This window comes from Leptinotarsa decemlineata, unplaced genomic scaffold (assembly GCF_025532065.1).
Source record: "Leptinotarsa decemlineata unplaced genomic scaffold, Ldec_3_MD MMD2_tig00026299_RagTag_RagTag, whole genome shotgun sequence".
NCBI classification, from domain to species: Eukaryota; Metazoa; Arthropoda; class Insecta; order Coleoptera; family Chrysomelidae; genus Leptinotarsa; species Leptinotarsa decemlineata.
Genome location: NW_027412676.1, coordinates 3,656,196 through 3,675,603, shown reverse-complemented (window position 1 = coordinate 3,675,603; position 19,408 = coordinate 3,656,196). Strand labels below are relative to the sequence as shown.

Here is a 19,408-nt window from a genome sequence, read left to right as displayed (position 1 = left end):
ACATATTCAGATGCTACGTTAAATTCTGATATCATTTCATGTTTGGTTTTTGAAATTCGGTTACGGCGTTGTTGAGTTATTGCACTTTTCCTTAAATATAAAGTTTCAAAAAAACTTATTTACTCGTACACGAATCCAGTCTATATCTTTTATTAAATTGAACTAGACTATTACTGAATACAAACCATTATTCTCACCTCTACGATACGATATCGATATCAGTTGAATATAATATTGAAATTCTTGAGAATGTGACTAACTTGAGGGTGAATTGCTTTATATTGCATAATTTAATCAAGTAGCTTATGCTTGATGATGCCATAGTAACAAATGTTGTTGAATTGTATCTACTTGTCAGTTCGATTCAGTGATTCTTTGCAGAACAGTAACTGTGTTCTTTGTGCGAAAACTCCAGTATGCCTTTCGAGTTTAGTCCAAGTGATTGCATTGATATGTTATTAATTTTTGGGGAATGTCAGAAAAACTGCCGTCAAGCACAACGTCTATACCAAGAACGTTTTCCAGACAGACCCATTCCGTCACGAATGACTTTTTCGAGAGTTGTAGAAAAATTGCGAACTAGGTCATTTCCTTCTACTATAAAGCATCGTCATCATACGAGATCTGTTAGAACTGAAGATTTAGCCAATGTGAAGCCAATGTGTTGGCTTATATTATTATTCATCCACGTTTCTATCCGTACTCTTGCAGAAGAAGTCGGTGTGTGTAAATCTAATGTACAGAGAATTCTGAAAGAAAATAAATACCACCCATTCAAAATTCAGTTGGTACAAGGTTTGAACGACGACTTGAATTCATTCATTGCTTGTTTTCATTAATAAAATATTGTTTCAAATATCGCTTTGTGTCCCTTAATAAACCTTTTTTGGCCATTTGATTATCCGGACAACGGTTATCCCAATTGAGTGAGTTCTACTGTAGTTAATATTTCAGAAACAGAGATAAACGACACAGTCAATGTAATTTAATCACATTGGTTAGTTGAATTCGAGTATTGGATAATATATCGTGTGCTCCATTTGAAGATACAAACGAAGATGTATTTTTGAAACACTCAGTATGATGCATCTACATTCATATGGGATGAAAAGCATCATAGAACGTAGTGCAGAGATCAGAAAATACCTCTTCAGACACCTTGAAGACTAACCTGATATCGTTCGTCGCATTGCTGAATTAAAAGCATCAGGCACCTGTGCAACGTCTTCGATTTTGCAGGTGGCACAGTCAACATACCAGTGAATCAACTGCAGAGAGTTCATGACTAGCTGGAATTATATTTGTTTGGCCATGGTACTCAGACGGTTCACTCCGTTCTGAAGAGACCATGCCCGGTAGTGAAGATGAGGCAAGTATCCCGAAACCAGACTATCGATTGGTGTACTGACCAAATGAAATTAACTTCTGCTTTTCATAGTGGGAAGTAACTTGCAACGAATCTTCCAAATCAAAGACGTTGTACATGTGCCTGATGGTTTTACTTCAGCTTTCTGCACGGCATCAGCTGGGTTAGTTCTAGTTTTTCTGTCGTGTATTTACCACACGAACTTACAAAGTCGTAGGTCTACATGAGAGGCAAGGGGTAAGGTGTTTTCCACCTGAACCTAGAGCATATATATATATATATATATATATATATATATATATATATATATATATATATATATATATATATATATACTCATAATTTGCAAACTCATAATTTGCATGTCATAATTTGCAAAGCAATAAAATGTGAGCCGGTGCATTATCGTGATGCAAAAGCCATGAATTGTTCTACCACAAATCCAGACATTTTTCGAATTGCTTCAAGCAAATCATCAACGATTTCCCCAATAATTGTTCCACTTTTTCTATGTTTTCATCAGTTGTTGATGTGCTGATGAGTCCAAGGCGTTAATCATCTTTAACGTCTTCACGAGCATCTTGGAAACGCTTATACTACTCGAATACAACTGAAAATTTTATTATATTTCAAGAGTATGAATACCAACATAATAAAAAAAGACAATCAGATTCTACAAAGCCCTGAAATTTCTGAATTCCTGCATTTTCTGACCTTTCTTACCTGTATATGGTATTATATTTGAAGATTCCAAGTTGATGCCTGTTACAAGTATAGGTAGGAAATACTCGAAGGTAAATATATCCTTTTTGGCTATACAAATATGTCCAATAGAGCATTTTATTTGGAAAACCTATATGTGTTCATATACCTTTTCCAATTTATTATCACATAGTCACTTAATTCCCATATGTTTTTTTAACAACCTGTTCGTTATATGACTGCTATATGCTATATACTCTATATATGAACTGTTAAGAAGAAAAATAAGAGAGCATACTTAGTCACTGTTTATTAGTGATAAATGATCAAATATTCACATTCATACTTTGGTTACAGAAATTTGAAACTTGTTAGGACATATCTACAAACATAATGTACAATATCAAGTTTCACCAAAAATATTTCAAGTTGTTGCCAAAATAGTGGCATTATTGACTTAGATCATTTATTTCTCCATATAAAAACTTTGAAAAATATTTCAAGTACCGTTAAAATGTAATAAATAATTACTGATATATTAGAACATACATAAAAAGGAAGGGAACATGTTAACGTACATTAAGTGCATTCTGGTTGTGGCTTGCAAGACAGCCGATGACTAGGGCGCACACACTGAGTTTGTAGGCATATACCTATTCGCAGGTGACATACACATCGGTACGTATGGGTACAAATGGACGGGCTTTAGATGCCTTTGTCTGTACCCTCCCTCATGCATCAGTCTCACCTCCTTTTAACCTCAACCTAGCAAAATCTTCGAATATTATGTCGTCATCGTGATCCTGCATATTATTCTCATCAGCATCAAGTTGTATAAGGTTGGTATCCACTGGTATATCATTTCTGATATCTTCGCTCACACGCCTAGATGGAGTAGCAGGAGGAATAATTTCCTCCTCTGGTTTTGGATGCATAAGAATAAATGGAAGTTCAGCAACTAAATCTCCTCCTAATGCGCCAAGGCACAATTTAACCTTAACCTTATACTGGACAATAATTCCTAAGTTTTCTCGTTGTGATAAATCAGCTACCAAAGTACTCGATGCCAAGTTAGTGTCTTCATGCTTTAATTGACCATCAAGGGCAAGACCCCACTTGTCTTTGTTATTTGCCAGCAATGGGGTAAGTGTAAATATTTTATTTAATGTAAACCCTGGGCCAATAGGACAAGCCTCTTCACTCTCAATTTCAGCAACTGTGCATTTATATTGAGCTGTTGAAAACAGACAAATATCCGCAAATTGTCTAACGGATACTTTGATTTTCTTAACTGTGCGGTTAGAGTTATTAGCTATATGGACATTCACAGCAATAACTTCGCCATGATGGTATAATTTTTTATCCAGAGAAGCTTCTAAATGCAGTTTATTCGGACTCATCATAAACTCTTTACTGACCTCAACTGAAGGCTGCTCCCCTTGTTTACTTGGGGCATACATTATCTTTCTTATAGCTAGCCTCACTGAATTCCTCTTATGGGGTTTGTCTTCTTGACTTTCTCCAACAAACGCTTTAAGTTCATAATCAATCCCACATGGTTTTCCAGTATCACCAGGAGCAGGCTGAAGGGTAACTGATGCTGGGCAATGGGGAGGTAATTCAAAATAAAAAGGGAAAGCATTCGATCCCAGTTTTTTTATTAATCGTTCTTGAAGCCGGGTTAGAGGTCTTGGGTTTTGTGCAGTAGTTTCTTGTGGATATATCTGCTCAGCAGCTAAGTACAAATCTTTTCTAAACGTAAGTCCCAAAACATCTAAATCTTCTCTACCATACCTAAATGCAGCCAATACATGACCAAATACTTTTCGATCTTTCATATAATCCGGATCAATGAGGACCACTCCATCTATAGGATCTACATAAGATATGTGATCAACAAAATCTCGTTTACCTAAATAGACTGTAATTTTCCCATTTGGTGAACTCTTCTTGAAAACTCTAGTTGCTTGACGTTTGCTACCAACATCGTCCATGTCGGGACTGGAACCTGACTTGAGCTGTTGATCCGAAGGGGAAAGTAAAGGCACCTCGTGCCCCTCCAGTCTGTCGAAGTGTGCAGAATGACACTTTAGGAACAAATCAAACCCTGTAAAAAATAATAATATTCATTTTTTTTTCTTCACAAAATATGAGAAAAATCATAAGCTACATAATCATTGCAATAACACATAAAACACTTTTTTGCCTCTAGGTTTCTCAAAAAGTAGCAGACACTTGTAAATCAACAACTTAATTCAATTATCCAAAATAAAAATATTCAAATATCACTGTGGAAAATATTCCACTGGTTTACTTCACTTTTTTTTTTTGGGGTATTTCAGACCAACTTGATTGCTCTCGATAACTTTTCTGTAATATATACTAATTATATAATTTGATTATTTGATTTGATATACATGTTAGCGTGTTGTGTGTGAATAGATAGTCTTCGTTTATTGAGCTTAATAGGCGAAAAATTAACATAAAAATTCCGTTCTTTTCGCCAAGAACTAAATGCTGTTATTCCCGACACGAATTCAGTGAGTATAATTGTTTGCAACCTGCAGTTACGACAATACTAAAATATAACCGAGGAAATACCTTAAACAGAAAAAAGTCATTCTCAGTAGTACGGTTGATCAACCAAAATAATTGGAATCGAAATGGGCGGTGGAGACAAAGGTGAGGAGAAAACTAATAATGAACTGTTTGAATTACTTCAAACATTAATTCAAAACAATGCGGCTGAAAAAAAAGGAATGAAGAACTTTATTACCAGTGAAATTCAAAACCTGAAAAAAGATTTTTTCGACGAAATAAAAACACTAAAAGTAGAAAATTCCCAACTGAAATCGCAAAATGAAGAACTAAACATGAGATTGAAAATCGCCGAGCACAACTTGAAAAAATTTAATCTTGTAATCTACGGATTGAGAGATGAAAATAACGAAATAGAGGACATCAACACTTTCCTGAGAATTACTAATGATACTATGAATATAAAATGCGACTTCACTGATATCAGGGATACCTACAGAATTGGGAAACAAGCAAGAGGAAAAAAATCGTCCTTTTGTAGTAGAATGTGTTAACTACAAAATGAAGATAGAAATACTAGCCAAGGCTAAAATGCTGAAAAACACAGGAGTATTAATTTCAAATGACTATATTCATGAGGACTATGAAATGAGAAAAACATTACATACTCACCTGAAAATAGCGCGGGAGAACAATTACAAAGCAGTCATCAGGAAAAATAGTTTGTATGTGAATGATAGACAATTTACATATGAAGAATAAATAAAGAAAATTGAAGATTTTTTGAATTACCCTGCAAGAAATGAAAATACGGAAGGGAATGATGTCCCCAAAATTGTCGAGGAACAGTCATCAGCAGATAGTGGAGAAAAGAAGAAAGTAACACGCCAGTCGGAGGTAGAAGGCAAACGGCGCACAAGATCAACTAAGTAAGAAACACTAAATTATACTGAAATTAAATTATTTACCTATACTTATTTACATTATATAACTATTTGTATTTTGTTTATTATCGCCTCCTGTAATCAAATTCACATAATTACCTACTCATAGTGATCACTCGTGCTGTCAAATTAGTTTTGGTGTTGTTATTTCTATTTGTAAATATAAGGTATATCATCCGTACTATACAAACCAGGATTTATCAGTCTATCAGTCTTTCTGTATCACTTACAAAAAATTATTAACTAGAAAAACTAAATGAAATGGACCCATATATCAAGGAATTTGATACACAAAAACTACCAACAGAGATAGCAGTAAATTTTGACGAATGCAATTTAATGTTAGGAAAAGATGAAGGTTTTAGAATAATTCACACAAATATTCGAAGTATCACAAGAAACATTGATGAGTTGAAAATTGTATTGCAGAACTTTGATGTAAACTTTGATCTGATTGTATTAACTGAAACATGGAAAGTAACTAATTTTTTCAATCTTGGCATACCAGGATACGATATTATATATAATGAGGGTAAAATTAATCAGAACGATGGGTGTATTGTATATATTAAGAGTGAAACATATTTATACGTATAAAATTAAAACCTTGGAAGATAACAACCAAATAATTGAATTAAATGTTACTGTAAACACTAAAACGTATAAAATAATAGCATTATATAGATCTCCTTCCCTGCCTCCATCCGATTTCATAGAGACACTAAGTAAGTATTTAGAAAACCAAGAACAATGTAAAGCAGATTTTAAGATTATGATTAGAGATATAAACATAAATATAAAAGATGAAAATAATGACTATACTATATCTTATTTAAATATTCTAAATGTATATGGATTCAGATCAGCTATAAATGAGTATACTAGAATCAACGGAACTTCGAAATCATGCCTAGACCACATATTTGTCCAACACAAAGAATTGAATGTAAATATCTTGCCAGTAATAATACAATCAAGCATTACCGATCATTATCCAATAGTAATACAGATAAAATCTTCGGAAACGAAATCAAATATAAACAATGGCAGAGAACATAATGTTAAATATTATTTGAATAAGAATAAATTTCATAACCTAGTCTCGGCTGAAACGTGGGAAGACATATAAAAAAAGGAAGATGTAGAAGACCTCGCAACCAAATTTATTACTAAACTAAAAACAATGATCGAAATGAGCACAGAAAAAATGCGAATCAAACGAAGTCAAATTAAACGGAAAGAATGGATAACTAATGGTCTAATAAATTCTATAAATACAAAAAACAAGTTATATGAACAATTGCGCATTGACCCATACAACGACGGTTTGAGAAATCAATATAAACGATACCGCAATAAACTCAATGAGGTGATAAGAAAAACCAAAGAAAAATTTTACATAAATAAAATCAACAAACTAAAGAATAACTCAAACAAACTTTGGCAAGCTGTAAAAATGATAGATAAACCAACAAACCTAAATAAAATAAAAAATATCAAAACTAATGATGGAATACATCTAACCAATGATAAGGAAATTGCTGAATATTTTTTATCACACTACTCAAGCATTGGAGGAAAGTTGGCCGGATCCATCAGTCAGCAAGAAACCAAAATTGTAGAGAAAACAATATCCAACTCATTCTTCTTAGAAGACACCAATGAACATGAAGTTAAAAATGTAATTAATAATCTGAATAAAGGTAAATCACCAGGTCTTGATAACATCAGGTCTGAAACTCTTATAGAATTCGTCGATTACCTAGCTAAACCAATTACCCATATTATAAATAGAGCTATGAATACCGGTAGTTTTCCAGAAGCCTTTAAAACTTCGATAATCAAACCAATATTTAAATCCGGAAATAAAAATGAGGTAATTAATTTTCGTCCCATATCATTAATCAGTCATATAGCTAAAATATTTGAGAAAATATTGAAAGTAAGAATAGATAAATATTTGAAAAAATATAAAATACTCTCTGACAATCAATACGGATTCCGAGAGGCCAGTTCAACACAAGATGCAATGATTCACCTAATGAGAGAAATTTACGATTCGATGGATAATGGTAAACCATGTCTTTGTGTTTTTGTCGATCTGGCCAAAGCTTTTGATACAGTTTCACATAAGAAATTAATAAAGGTAATGGAAAGCATCGGTTTCAGAGGGACATCGCTGAAATTATTTGAAAGCTATCTCTCTGATAGGAAACAGTGCGTCAAAATAAATGAAACACTTAGTTCTTACCGTACCATAGAATATGGAGTCCCCCAAGGAACGGTATTGGGGCCTCTCCTATTTAATATCTACTTGAATGATTTGTTTAGGGTCAATTCAGAAGGTACCATTATTAGTTTCGCTGATGACACAGCCGTACTATATCGCGCTGAAACTTGGAATGAATTGAAAGACAAGGTTGAGGGAGATTTTATGAAAATTGTCAGTTGGTTTAAGAGCAGGTTGCTGACAATTAACACAAAAAAAACTCACTTTGTACCTTTCTCTTATTTCAACAACAAATTGCCAAATTATACCTCGTTGGAAATCGATAATGACATTGACACAATGACTATAAATATGAAAGAACATATAAAATATCTTGGCATAATAATAGATAAAAATGTAAGATGGAGTAAGCACGCAGAATATGTTGCGAATAAAATAAGGTTTCTACTGAACAAATTTAAGTTTTTCAAAAAGATTTTTGACATAGCACAGCTACGAACATTATATTTCAGTCTAGTACAGTCCCATATCAACTATGGAATAATTGTGTGGGGAGGTATTACTGATAATCATCTCAGGGTTATAAATGTCACTCAAAAATTTCTCATTAAAATTATTTTCAATAGAGATTATACCTATCCGTCTGAAATACTTTTCGCAGAATCTAAATTTTTTACATGTAGACATCTATATTTTCAAAGTCTCGCTATGTATCATAGGAAATATGAAACAAAATTATTGTCTGTGGATCACTTGCACGATACCAGATTCAAGTACAAAACCTCAAGAATTCCTAAAGTAAGTACATCTCGAAGTCAAAGATTTCTCACATACTTGTGCCCTATTGCCTATGCAAAAGTTCCATTCGAAATTAAGTCTATTACAAGTGATAACAGATTTAAAAAAGAACTGTAATTTTGGCTAACGAATATAACAATAGGTAAGATAAATGAAATATTGGAACGAAAAAAATGAAGTAGTGATACAGAAAGAAAAATCACATGTTCTCACAAAAAATAATGTAAATATTTAAAGTATAAATGGAAATAATTTCACAATTCATGATATACACCAGCTTCATACTTATATTTGAACGTTTATTCATATGTTCTAATACACATCTGTCATTATTGTTCACCATATTCTGTACTGTCGCAATCTTTCTGAACAAGAACTTACCTTATAGAATAGACAGCGACTCTACAGAAGTGCAGTGAACAAGGACCATATTAAGAACAGAACAGTGAATGAAATATAAAATATATGACTTTCATTTGCTATACGTATATGGTGTATGAATGATGAATGTTATGACCGATAGTTCAGTTTGTAATGTTTGTTCACTGATTCATGTTCATGATATCTTTATTTATTTTTCCCTTTCAATTGACATCACACACAAAACGTGTCAACTTAATTTATTGTTTCATTTTAATTTCTTCATTTTTTTGTCATACACAAGCTCTATGAGCTTCAGTGGCTTGCCATGTTTATTTCTGCATTTTTTTTTGTTTATATGTAAATGTATTCAATCTTATGAAATAAACATTATTATTATTATTAATTGGAGGATTTTGAAGAGGTTTCGCCAGGATCCATGTCAGCCCGTATGATTGATTATCACTGCCAGTACATTCTGAAAATATGGCGGAAATTAAAGATGACGGAAAGTGATCAGATGTGTGCAAATGTGCTCTTCGCAGTATGTGAAAAAAAAAATCAATAAAAAGCCATTTTAATGTTTTCGAACTTAGACTACAAAACGTAATAGTATGTGTAAATTGTAGAAATGTCAGCACATGTCATGTGCATAAGAGAATAAACTTAAATATACTAAAATTTATGACTCAAGGATCGTTTGTTGCGAGACTAGTCTTCCATCACAAATAAACAAACAATATCCATCAAATATATTCAAGAAACACTTCATTATGTGATTTTCACTACACTATTTTACAAAAATGCAACACATGTTTTGCTAAACAAAAGCTTCTTCTCCTATGGTTTAGACATGGTGAAAATATCATAATAAAGTGTTTCTTGAATAAGTTATAGATTTTCATCAAGCATCGGCCGATTCTATTACATTTATACGTCATAGGTAAAAAACGGAAATACCATTTCTGAAACAACTCCTGAAAGAAAATGAAGAGAAATATGATTTAATAATGGAAAATATGTCTATCAAACATAAACTTTGAATCCTTAGAAGAGAAAGTTAATGTATTGAAAACAAGTTTCAGAACATGAAAAAGTTCAACAAAGAGTTTCCTGCTAACCATCCAAGAGTGAGCATCGATTGTTGGCGAAGACTGAATTAAGGCGTTTGAAAGAGATTACAGGTGTGCATATCATTACTAACACTAACCCATTAACCCGTTAATATAGCAGAAGCACCAGGTATTTCAAAGACAAAAGGTCACAAAAAATGAATAAAGTAAATAGCAATGAAGACAATGAAGGAAAAAAGGGAGATAATTCTATACAAAGAAACGGTTTTAGGACCTTGAAATTGCAAAAGATTCGTTGGAGGACGAAGCTACATTGCCTCCTCCGGGTGAATCAAGCTCAGATTTATCTTTTGACGAAGATGAAAGGCCTCAACTATTTTATCAAGGTGAGCTCAATGATTTAGTAAGAGATTTATGTCTTTCAAAAGATGCAGCCGAACTGTTAGGTTCTAGATTAAAAAATAAAAACCTTTTATCACATAACGTATTCCAAAAACACTTTATTGTGAGATTTTCACTAAATTGTTTTACAAAAACGCAACACGTGTTTCGCCATACAATGGCTTCATCTGGCGTGTTGAAAGACACGCCAGATGAAGCCATTGTATGGCGAAACACGTGTTGCGTTTTTGTAAAACAATTTAGTGAAAATCTCACAATAAAGTGTTTTTGGAATACGTTAGTTATGGATTTTCATCAAGTATCGGCCGATTCCATCATATATCTTTTATCACATGGGACTTCTTTCTAGTTGTACAGACACCGAGAAAAAGAATTTACCCAGTTTTTCTCAAAAGAAGGAAATTTAGTTTTCTGCAATAATGTGGAAGAACTCATACATCGCTTTGATATAAAGTATGACTCATCTGAATGTTTGTTGCGCCTATTCATTGACTCATCTAAGACTAGCCTTAAAGCAGTATGGAAATAAATTTGCCTCGATTCCGATTGGACATTCTGTGCATATGAAAGAAGATTATAACGATTTGGCTATTATCCTGGAAAAAATCAAGTATCAAGACCATTAATATTTGTGGGGATTTCAAAATACTGACAATGCTTTTGGGTCAGCAAGCAAGTTATACCAAATATCCATGCTTCTTATGCTTGTGGAATAGCAGAGCCAGAGAACAGCACTGGAAGTGATTGGCCATCCCGAGAAACTTTAAAACCTGGAGAGAAAAAATGTTATAAACACTATCTTGGTATATCAGAAAAGGTTTTGTCGCCCCCTCTCCATATCAAATTGTATCAAAATAATGTTTCGTTTGCTTTAAAAAAATATTTGTTTGAAAATTTTGATTAAAGGAGTGTTTTGACCAATTTTTTGTGTTTGAATTTGCAAAAAATCCTTATGTGATAGAAAAAAATGGCCATCACTTTTGAAATCAGCGCACTTTAAAACATATAATTCAGTAAAAATATCTCATGCAGTTGACAAAAATTTTTTTTTGCAGACCTGTGTTATTAGAAAGTGTTATGAATCATTCTTTGGTTTACCAGAGAATGTAAAACTAAAAGTACTTGATGGAACACCCGAATATAACAGAAGAAATACTAGAAATGACTTGCGAGTCAAACTTAAGTCATGCCAAATACTAAGATGGGATCTTACCAATTAGCAATGCTCAAAATTCTTCAATGGAACATTAGGAGTGTGTATATCTAGCAACAAGGGTAGGTAATCTAAAGAATTGCATCCATGAAGCAAAACCGTATGTCATTTTATTGAATGAAACATGGTTAAAAATGATCCTAGATTTTATATCAAACATTATATATACGACGGTATATCCATCCTAGTAAAAAGTAATCTCAAATTCAAAAAGATAGATTTGGAAGTGATGACTGAAAATAAGAATGTCAGGTAATCACTATCAAATTACAAGGTATCGATTACATATATTACTGCTAATAATATTTCATCAAATTCTCAATTGACCAAAATGCTGAAGAAATTAGAGGGTGTTATTATATGGATGAGGGATATGAATGCCCACCATCCCTTGTGGGACAGCACTTGTATTAACCATAATGGTAGAGTCATTATATCTATATTGGAGGATGAGGAATTGGTAATTATGAATGATGGCATGAAAACACGAATCCAGAAAGCAACCCTAGTCCTGTTGATATTACGTTAGTATTGAGCAGATTGGCAAGGCATGGTACATGGGAAGTCCTGTGTGTCATGTGTACCTATTTGCTTAATACTATTTTGATGTGAGATAACAACAAAGAGGAGTTATAATAGAGCCAATTGGAATGACTATCATACACACCTTCTTAATAGAAGTGATATTACTACAACATACTCTTATGAAGAGTTGACGTTCTTGATGAATAAAGCAGGAGACTCATATCCAAAAACAAAATAAAAATAGAAATAAACTTTAAAGCCCATGGTGTGATAGTGAATGTGGTGCTCAAGCGATAAAAAAAGTAACATTGAAAACTTTAATATCAATTATATAGCAGCAAAAAATCGATTGTGTTTACCAAGAGGTTATCTAGTAAAAAAAAACTTTGGACTCCCAAATGTTTTCTTCAACTCTCAATAGAGAATCAAATCCATCTTATGTTTTCGGTGTGTTGAAAAGGTTTTCAACTAAAAATGGAACAAATCAAAATAGATCACTTGAAAAGCATATGGCTGAAAGATTGCTGAATGAAGTTTCTGTTTATGATATAACCACGGAATTTTCTATATCACAAATCGATAACAAATCTGAACCCTTTACTATGAGAGAATTTGATTTAGCGCTACAAATAAAAAATATTCAAAGCCAGAACGGGATGATATAACCTATAGCACAACGGTCGGCAACAGGCGGACCGCGAAAGGTCGAACCTAGGACCGCCAAATATTGTAATATGTTATATACCAAGTATAAATTTAATACGTAGATAAGGTATACTATACCATTACCAATTAAAGTAATATTTTTAAGCTACTTAGCATTCAACTTAGTATGTACTTATTTTATTTCAAGTTGCCTAGTCAATCTGTTTCACAAGTACCTACAACTGATATGGTTTCATTAGTTTCTCATCTACCCCGTGTGTGTGTGTTTGTGCGCGCTTGCGACTGTTTTGTTGAAACAAGCGCGAGCGAGTATTGAAATTGGGGGTGAGGGCGTGTGAGCAGGAGAAAGCAGACTCATTCATTTGTTTTGTGATTTTTTGCGTTTTCATATTTTCGTACCTATGCTAATATGGATCCTAAAGAGTGTAAAGTGGACATGAATAACGCCTTTGCCTTGTATGTCTTTTGCCTTGTATGTCCTTTGCCTGGTATGTCCTTTGCCTTGTATGTCCTAGCCCGTAGGCCTTACATCAGGCATCTTCCCATTATCTATCGCCACCACTGTCAAGAGAACCCCTACTTTTCCGAACCCACCTCCTCCCCGTACCACCGTTGGAAGGACAGTAAAGTGGACAGTGAAAATATGGGGTTTCTGGTAGAATGGACTGAACAATATTGTTTTACGCTGCCTGATAGGCCTCAAGAGGTTCCAGTGTGCCTTGTATGCAATAAAACTATTGTTAAGAGTGGTAATTTGAAGCAACACTACGAAACCACTCATTAGCAATTTCACAAAAACTTTCCTCTTGGCAGTGAGGCTCGTAATGAAAAACTTAATCTCAGTTCTTACAAAAAAAGCACGAAATTACTAGTTCGTTGCATGAGAAAGCAAGAAAAATCCACAGAAGCAGCGTTACGTGTGTACTGGACGCTAAATCATTTTCAGGGCTAGTAACTTCGGCAGGTGAGTTGTTACACACTCCTTGGCGGATTCCGACTTCCATGGCCACCGTCCTGCTGTCTTAAGTTACCAACGACTTTCATGGTATCCCATAAGCGTCGAAACACCAAAAACCATTTTCAGATTCTGAGATGGTGAAGGAATGTTTATTTGAAGTAGTCACGGTACTTTTTGGAGGAAAAAAAGATGTCGCTGCATTTCAAAGTATTCCATTATCAGCGAGAAGTAATACACGAAAAACGGAAATTTTAGCTGCGGACATTAAAAACACTCTTCTTGAACTGCTGCAAAAGGCACCTTGCTACGTCATAGCACTTGATGAATCATGTGACATTGTTGATGATGAACAAATGTCAATTTTCATGAAATTTTTTTTGAGTGTCACATTTTTAGAGAAGAGTTGCTAGCAATATTACCGTTGAAAGGTAACACTCAAGAAGACTTATTCAAGGCCATTGATGATTTTATTACGAAATATAAAATCAGTTATGATAAACTGATTTCGCTATCAACTGACGCGGCCCCAGCAATGATTGGCAAAGAAAAAGGTGTAGTAAAGAGAATCAGGGATACAAACTAGGGTATAATACCGTATCAGTGCACAATTCATCAGGCAGCCCTTTGTGAAAAGCTCAGTACTACACTGAAAGAAGTGATGAACAACTTGGTCAAGTTGAATAATTTTATGAGGTCTCATTCTACTCTTCAGCACAGACATTTCAAGGAGCTACTTTCTGAATGTGATTCAGCATATTCTGACTTACTGCAACACAACAATGTTCATTGGCTAAATAAAGGTCAAGTTATTGAACATTTCTGGCTGATAAAAGAAGAAGTAACCTTCTTCTTGCGAAACTTAGATACGGAGGGAGCTAGAAAGCACTTTTAGTTCATAACAAACAAGCGTAATATGCTGGTCGTGGCTTTTTCTAAAAGATATTTTGAAATATTTAAATGCGCTCCACACAGAATTGCAAGGAAATGGAAAATTAATATGTGATCTGATACAAAGCGTGTCTGCTTTTTGGTGCAAGCTGGATATTTTTGAGAAATATTGCAAGACAAGATTTTACTCATTTTCCGACAATTCTTGAATATAAAAAGAACTCTGAAGAAGACATTACAGTGTTTATAAAATTTCTGGCCGATCTTAGGAGGGAATGTGCTACAAGATTCCAAGATTTTGCAGAGATGGGCAAGCTACTTCCGTTTCTTAAATCGCCATTTGAAGTTGATGTAGCAGCAGACAGATGTAGCTGTCAAGTTGTTCAATCTGTAGAAGGCATCACTCCAAATAGAGATAATTGATTCGCAAGAAGATGTGTCTTTGCAAATGTATAAAACGGTATCTACTGAAAAATTTTGGGCCAAACATGTTCCAGAAAAAAATGAAAATTGCAAGAAACTAGCTATAAAATTGGCCACTATGTTTGGCTCGACATACGTATGTGAAATATATTTCTCAGAGATGAATTTTTTGAAAAACAAATATCGTTCAAGATTAACGAATGCCCACTTAGAAGACACAATTCTAATTTGCTGTTCCTCTCGAGAACCAAACTATAAAAAACTTGCTCAAGACCGTCGGTGTAATTTCTCACATTAATTTTATGTCTTGTGTTTTATAATTCAGAATTTGGTTTGAAAACAAAATGCTACATAGGTTGCACTTCATTTTTATCAGTTGTTTTTTTTTGGACCTCGTCACCTAAAACTACTTGCCTCCCCTGCTATAGCACATTCATTCACCTACCAGTGATGATTAGTTTGGAATTATTTCTTCATTTTCTTGATTTTATTACCATTGAAATGTTTTGTTATGATGTTGAAAAAAAAAAGAGAATCAAGCCAAAAACGCACTACTGGTTTGAACAGGAGCCTATCAACAAATTATGTTTGATCACAGAGATTTGGTGTTCCGCTCAGATATGTTGTAACAACAGCAGTGAATAATCCCCACATAAGCGTATCTGAAGAAATACAAATAGTTGAGTCTTTAAAATCCAGGAAAATTATCAAAATGCCTGACCCTAATCAAGTTGTGACAGAAAGTGACGTGTCTCTAAGGAATCGACTAAATCTACGAAGATACATTCTATCACAACTAGACCAACGAACAAATCCAAACAGAGAATTGCAATTGTGGAAAGAGAAATGCAATTGAAATGAAAAAAAGGAAGACAAGAATTACAAGAGAGCAGACGAATCAAGTATGAGCTAGAAGAGAAAAAAAGGTATCTGGAGAACAATTTGCGGCTTCAGAAGATGCAAGAAGAGCTTCAAAATGCAGAGTTAAAAAGTATTGATGAAGTATATTTTTCTGAAAGTTTACGTACAAACCTGAGTTGAGTATCAAATGGCGAGAAAGTAGTAAAATGGATAAATGATGAATTAGATCCAACAGACAGATATACAATTAATCTATGAAACTATCACTAAGTCCTTAAGAAATGTTTCTCAAGCTACTCCATCTATAAAGGCCACTATTTATTTATTTTATTCAATATAACTCCACAACACAGTAGACTCAATGCAAATGATTTAGTATTTATGGTAAAAGGAAATTAGAAAACAAAATTAAGCAGAGTTTGCATAATACAAATCAATGGCTGCTTGAATATGAGTTAGATCTTTCCACCCCCAAGCAAAAAGTAAATCCGTGAATATTAATTGATTAGAGTAGTAAATGAAGTCAAATATTTGGGCGTGACCTCTACCTAAATCTTGAATGAGATAAGCTTGTGAAAAATATGATACACAAAGCTAATCATGGTATAAATACTATGAAATGTTTTTGTAGGGCATGGTGGGAGTCAGACCCCAAATCCATGATTATGGCTCTGAACAGATTAGTCAAAGCACACTTAGATTACAGCAGCATTTTATTGTGTCCTTGTTCCAAAAACCGAAACGAAGAGGGAATTAACATAAAGTACAATTATTCAACATGAATTTAAACAAAGCTACAAATTCCAAAATTTGATTCATCAAAATAGGAAAAATGCTCTTATTACAATTGCATCACTCTGTCTGATACACTTCCTGACTATACCCCAAAATAGTTTTTAAATCTTTTTTTTAATTCAGGGGTTTACTCTACTCGTTCAATGAAACAGTGGTTCAAGCCTTTCAGCTACACAATTGATTTTCACTGCATATTACATATTCTTATTCACCTTTTTTTTCTTTATCTAGAGGTATATAATACTATGTCTTAGACCAATTGTAAGGTGAGTTACTCACTTTCAAAATTTAATAAACAGTTGATGAAATGAACTCTTTAAAAAATGAAACTGATTCATACTGTTCTTTTGTAAAATTATGTGACATAGTATTCTATACCTCTGACATACAGAATTAGAATCCTCATTCCTTTGAAATAACTCCTACAAGAAAACGTTCATGGGATAAAAATGGCTGGATTATTGCTCACAAAATACAGAAGTTTTCAGCAAAAACTGCGGTTTTTATAGTGTATGTTGTTGTTCAATTGATGATATATAATATTTATCTACACCATGAGCCACAGTTGAAGCTTTTTGGCCCATTGTTAGTATGATGCAGCCAAGTGCAAGAATGGGCAAGACGTGGTTGCCAAAAGAAGTACAAATACACGGAGCTACAGTGTGGTGTATTACAAACTTACAGAATCATTTTGCTAAAAACCTCTGCTGAAGCCATAGTCAACTAAAATGAACATATACAAATAATATAGTCCTATGTACTGCAAATAACGTCTACAGCAGAAAAAAACACTGCAAGTGATCATCTCCTCACACACATAACAATTTTTTTATGTTCTCGACAAATATTTTTCTTTTGCATTGATTGATATAAATATTGCAGAAACTACCTTTGTGTTAAATACACCCAGAAGTTTGAAAATATGAGGACGAAATTTACTGGGAGATTAATGGGGAACACTGGGTGAAAACAAAATGTGATCCATCAACATAAATCAATCCTCCTTTCTTCAAAATTTTACATCTATCCAATTCAACAGTAACATAAATATTTGATAAGAAAATAAACACAATTTGAACATAATTCTAGGAAGCAATCAACATTTATTTTGTGATTAATTTCAAAGTTTCCTCCCACCAGCATCATGTTAAAATTTATGAGCCACTCCTAATTAGGCATCCCCTATAGATAATAAGTTATGAAAATATACTACGTATTTTGCACTACTAATCGTCACACATGATTTATATTCAGTTTACTTTATAAACCCCTTGTCCAAACTGAACATCTAAATAACAAATTTTAGACATCTAGAAAAAACAAATGTCTCACCACTAGATATACTGCTTCAAAAATTTGTTCAAGATTCACATTGACTTCTTGCAAGTGGCGAAGTATTGCCGAATGCACGGGATTAGGAATTTTTACTGGCCATTCCCTATATTTGAGTGATTTGAGTCATGAAATCAAGAATCAAGCAGAAGAAAATTTCTAGACAACTGTCATTGGTCAACCACCTGTCAGCTTCACATGTCATGTCAGTGTTCTATAAAAGCTGCATTCGAGTTAACGCTCTCTGGTACGTAAACTTACCCCGGGGTGGAACAACGTCACTCACAAGAGTTAATAGCAGTGTAGCACTCTCTCCACAGCACAAACTCCGACAGATCTGATCAACGGAACTGTCGGGAAGGAACAAAGTTGTTACAACGAATATGCTTCCTGTTCCAATCTTACTCTACTTATTTGGAGTAGTGAAGTGGACTCGTGAGGAGCTGTATCAATTCGACGTAAGAATCCGAAAAATGATGCACCTTCATAGGAGCTGCTGCCCGAGCAGCTGGTGAGTTCGGTTTAGTTTTCGACCCCGAATGAAGTGTTCACAACTATGTCACCGAGTTGGAACTCGTTCAGCAAAAGGTCCATATAAAAGTCGCAGAGATCACTTCACTTCTGCGGCAACACAAGGATAAGCCAATGCATGGGGTCTTCATCATCAACATTGAAGACCTTGGATCGTCAAAAGGCCTGACCTTCGCTTTTATCAGGTCGAGTGAGCTGAAGTCGAAAACTGAGGGATTCATCATGGCCTGCCAGGATGGTGTCTTCAACATCTCAGTCTACCGCAGTCGTGTGATGAAGTATAAAGGTTCCTGACACAAGGTGCAAGGCCTACAGCGAGGCATCTGAGACCCTGATTCATTTGCTGTCAGCATGTCCAGCATAAGCGGTCTCAGCATAAGAGTGCTTTGATCTATAAGAGAATTATTTCACACACTATAAATACAACAGCTGAATCAAATTAACATCAATTTTTATACTATTTTTTTTAGCGAATGTTTGACATCATTTAATGAATTGATATTATTCATAAAATGATAGTTACAAATAATACAATATTATTTTGAAAATATCCATATAGGAAGAAATTGCAGTAACGATAGTTACAAATAAAAGTTTCATTTCTTATTTTCCACGATGATCTCCTATCACGTAGTAACGGCAACCAACATCAATCAATTTATTTACTTTCTCCTCATGATAAAATAGTTCATTCCATTTACATTTTCCACTTGTCGGGTCAAAATCATTTAGTTAAGACATTTTAGTTAAAACTCTGAAAATTAAAATACAAGTCTGAAAACTGTCTAGGAAAGATATCAATG

The 19,408-nt window shown here is 34.0% G+C and overlaps 1 protein-coding gene across 3 annotated transcripts; it reads right to left on the bottom strand.

Annotated features, from left to right (window-relative positions):
* Positions 1 to 2,363: 2,363 nt before the first annotated feature.
* Positions 2,364 to 18,247, bottom strand: LOC111503761 (beta-arrestin protein kurtz). 3 transcript variants are annotated; one of them, XM_023158157.2, is made up of 2 exons: positions 18,075 to 18,247; positions 2,364 to 4,175 (listed from the first exon to the last, which is right to left on the bottom strand). In XM_023158157.2, exon 2 carries the CDS (start codon positions 4,060 to 4,062, stop codon positions 2,800 to 2,802), a length of 1,263 nt encoding a protein of 420 aa, XP_023013925.1. In that variant the 5' UTR covers positions 4,063 to 4,175; positions 18,075 to 18,247; the 3' UTR covers positions 2,364 to 2,799. The 3 variants fall into 3 exon arrangements, with proteins under 3 accessions (XP_023013925.1, XP_074036812.1, XP_074036811.1); XM_074180711.1 differs by lacking the exon at positions 18,075 to 18,247 and adding an exon at positions 11,067 to 11,160; XM_074180710.1 differs by lacking the exon at positions 18,075 to 18,247 and adding an exon at positions 4,486 to 4,567.
* Between the last annotated feature and the right edge of the window lie 1,161 nt (positions 18,248 to 19,408).

What these genes read in the sequence shown, in the direction of transcription:
- LOC111503761 (XM_074180710.1), bottom strand. Translation starts at nt 4,552, where the DNA reads ATGTTAATTTTTCGCCTATTAAGCTCAATAAACGAAGACTATCTATTC. An exon ending in CACACACAACACGCTAACAT is followed by an intron (nt 4,176 to 4,485) that starts GTATATCAAATC and finishes TATTTTTTACAG; the next exon opens with GGTTTGATTTGTTCCTAAAG.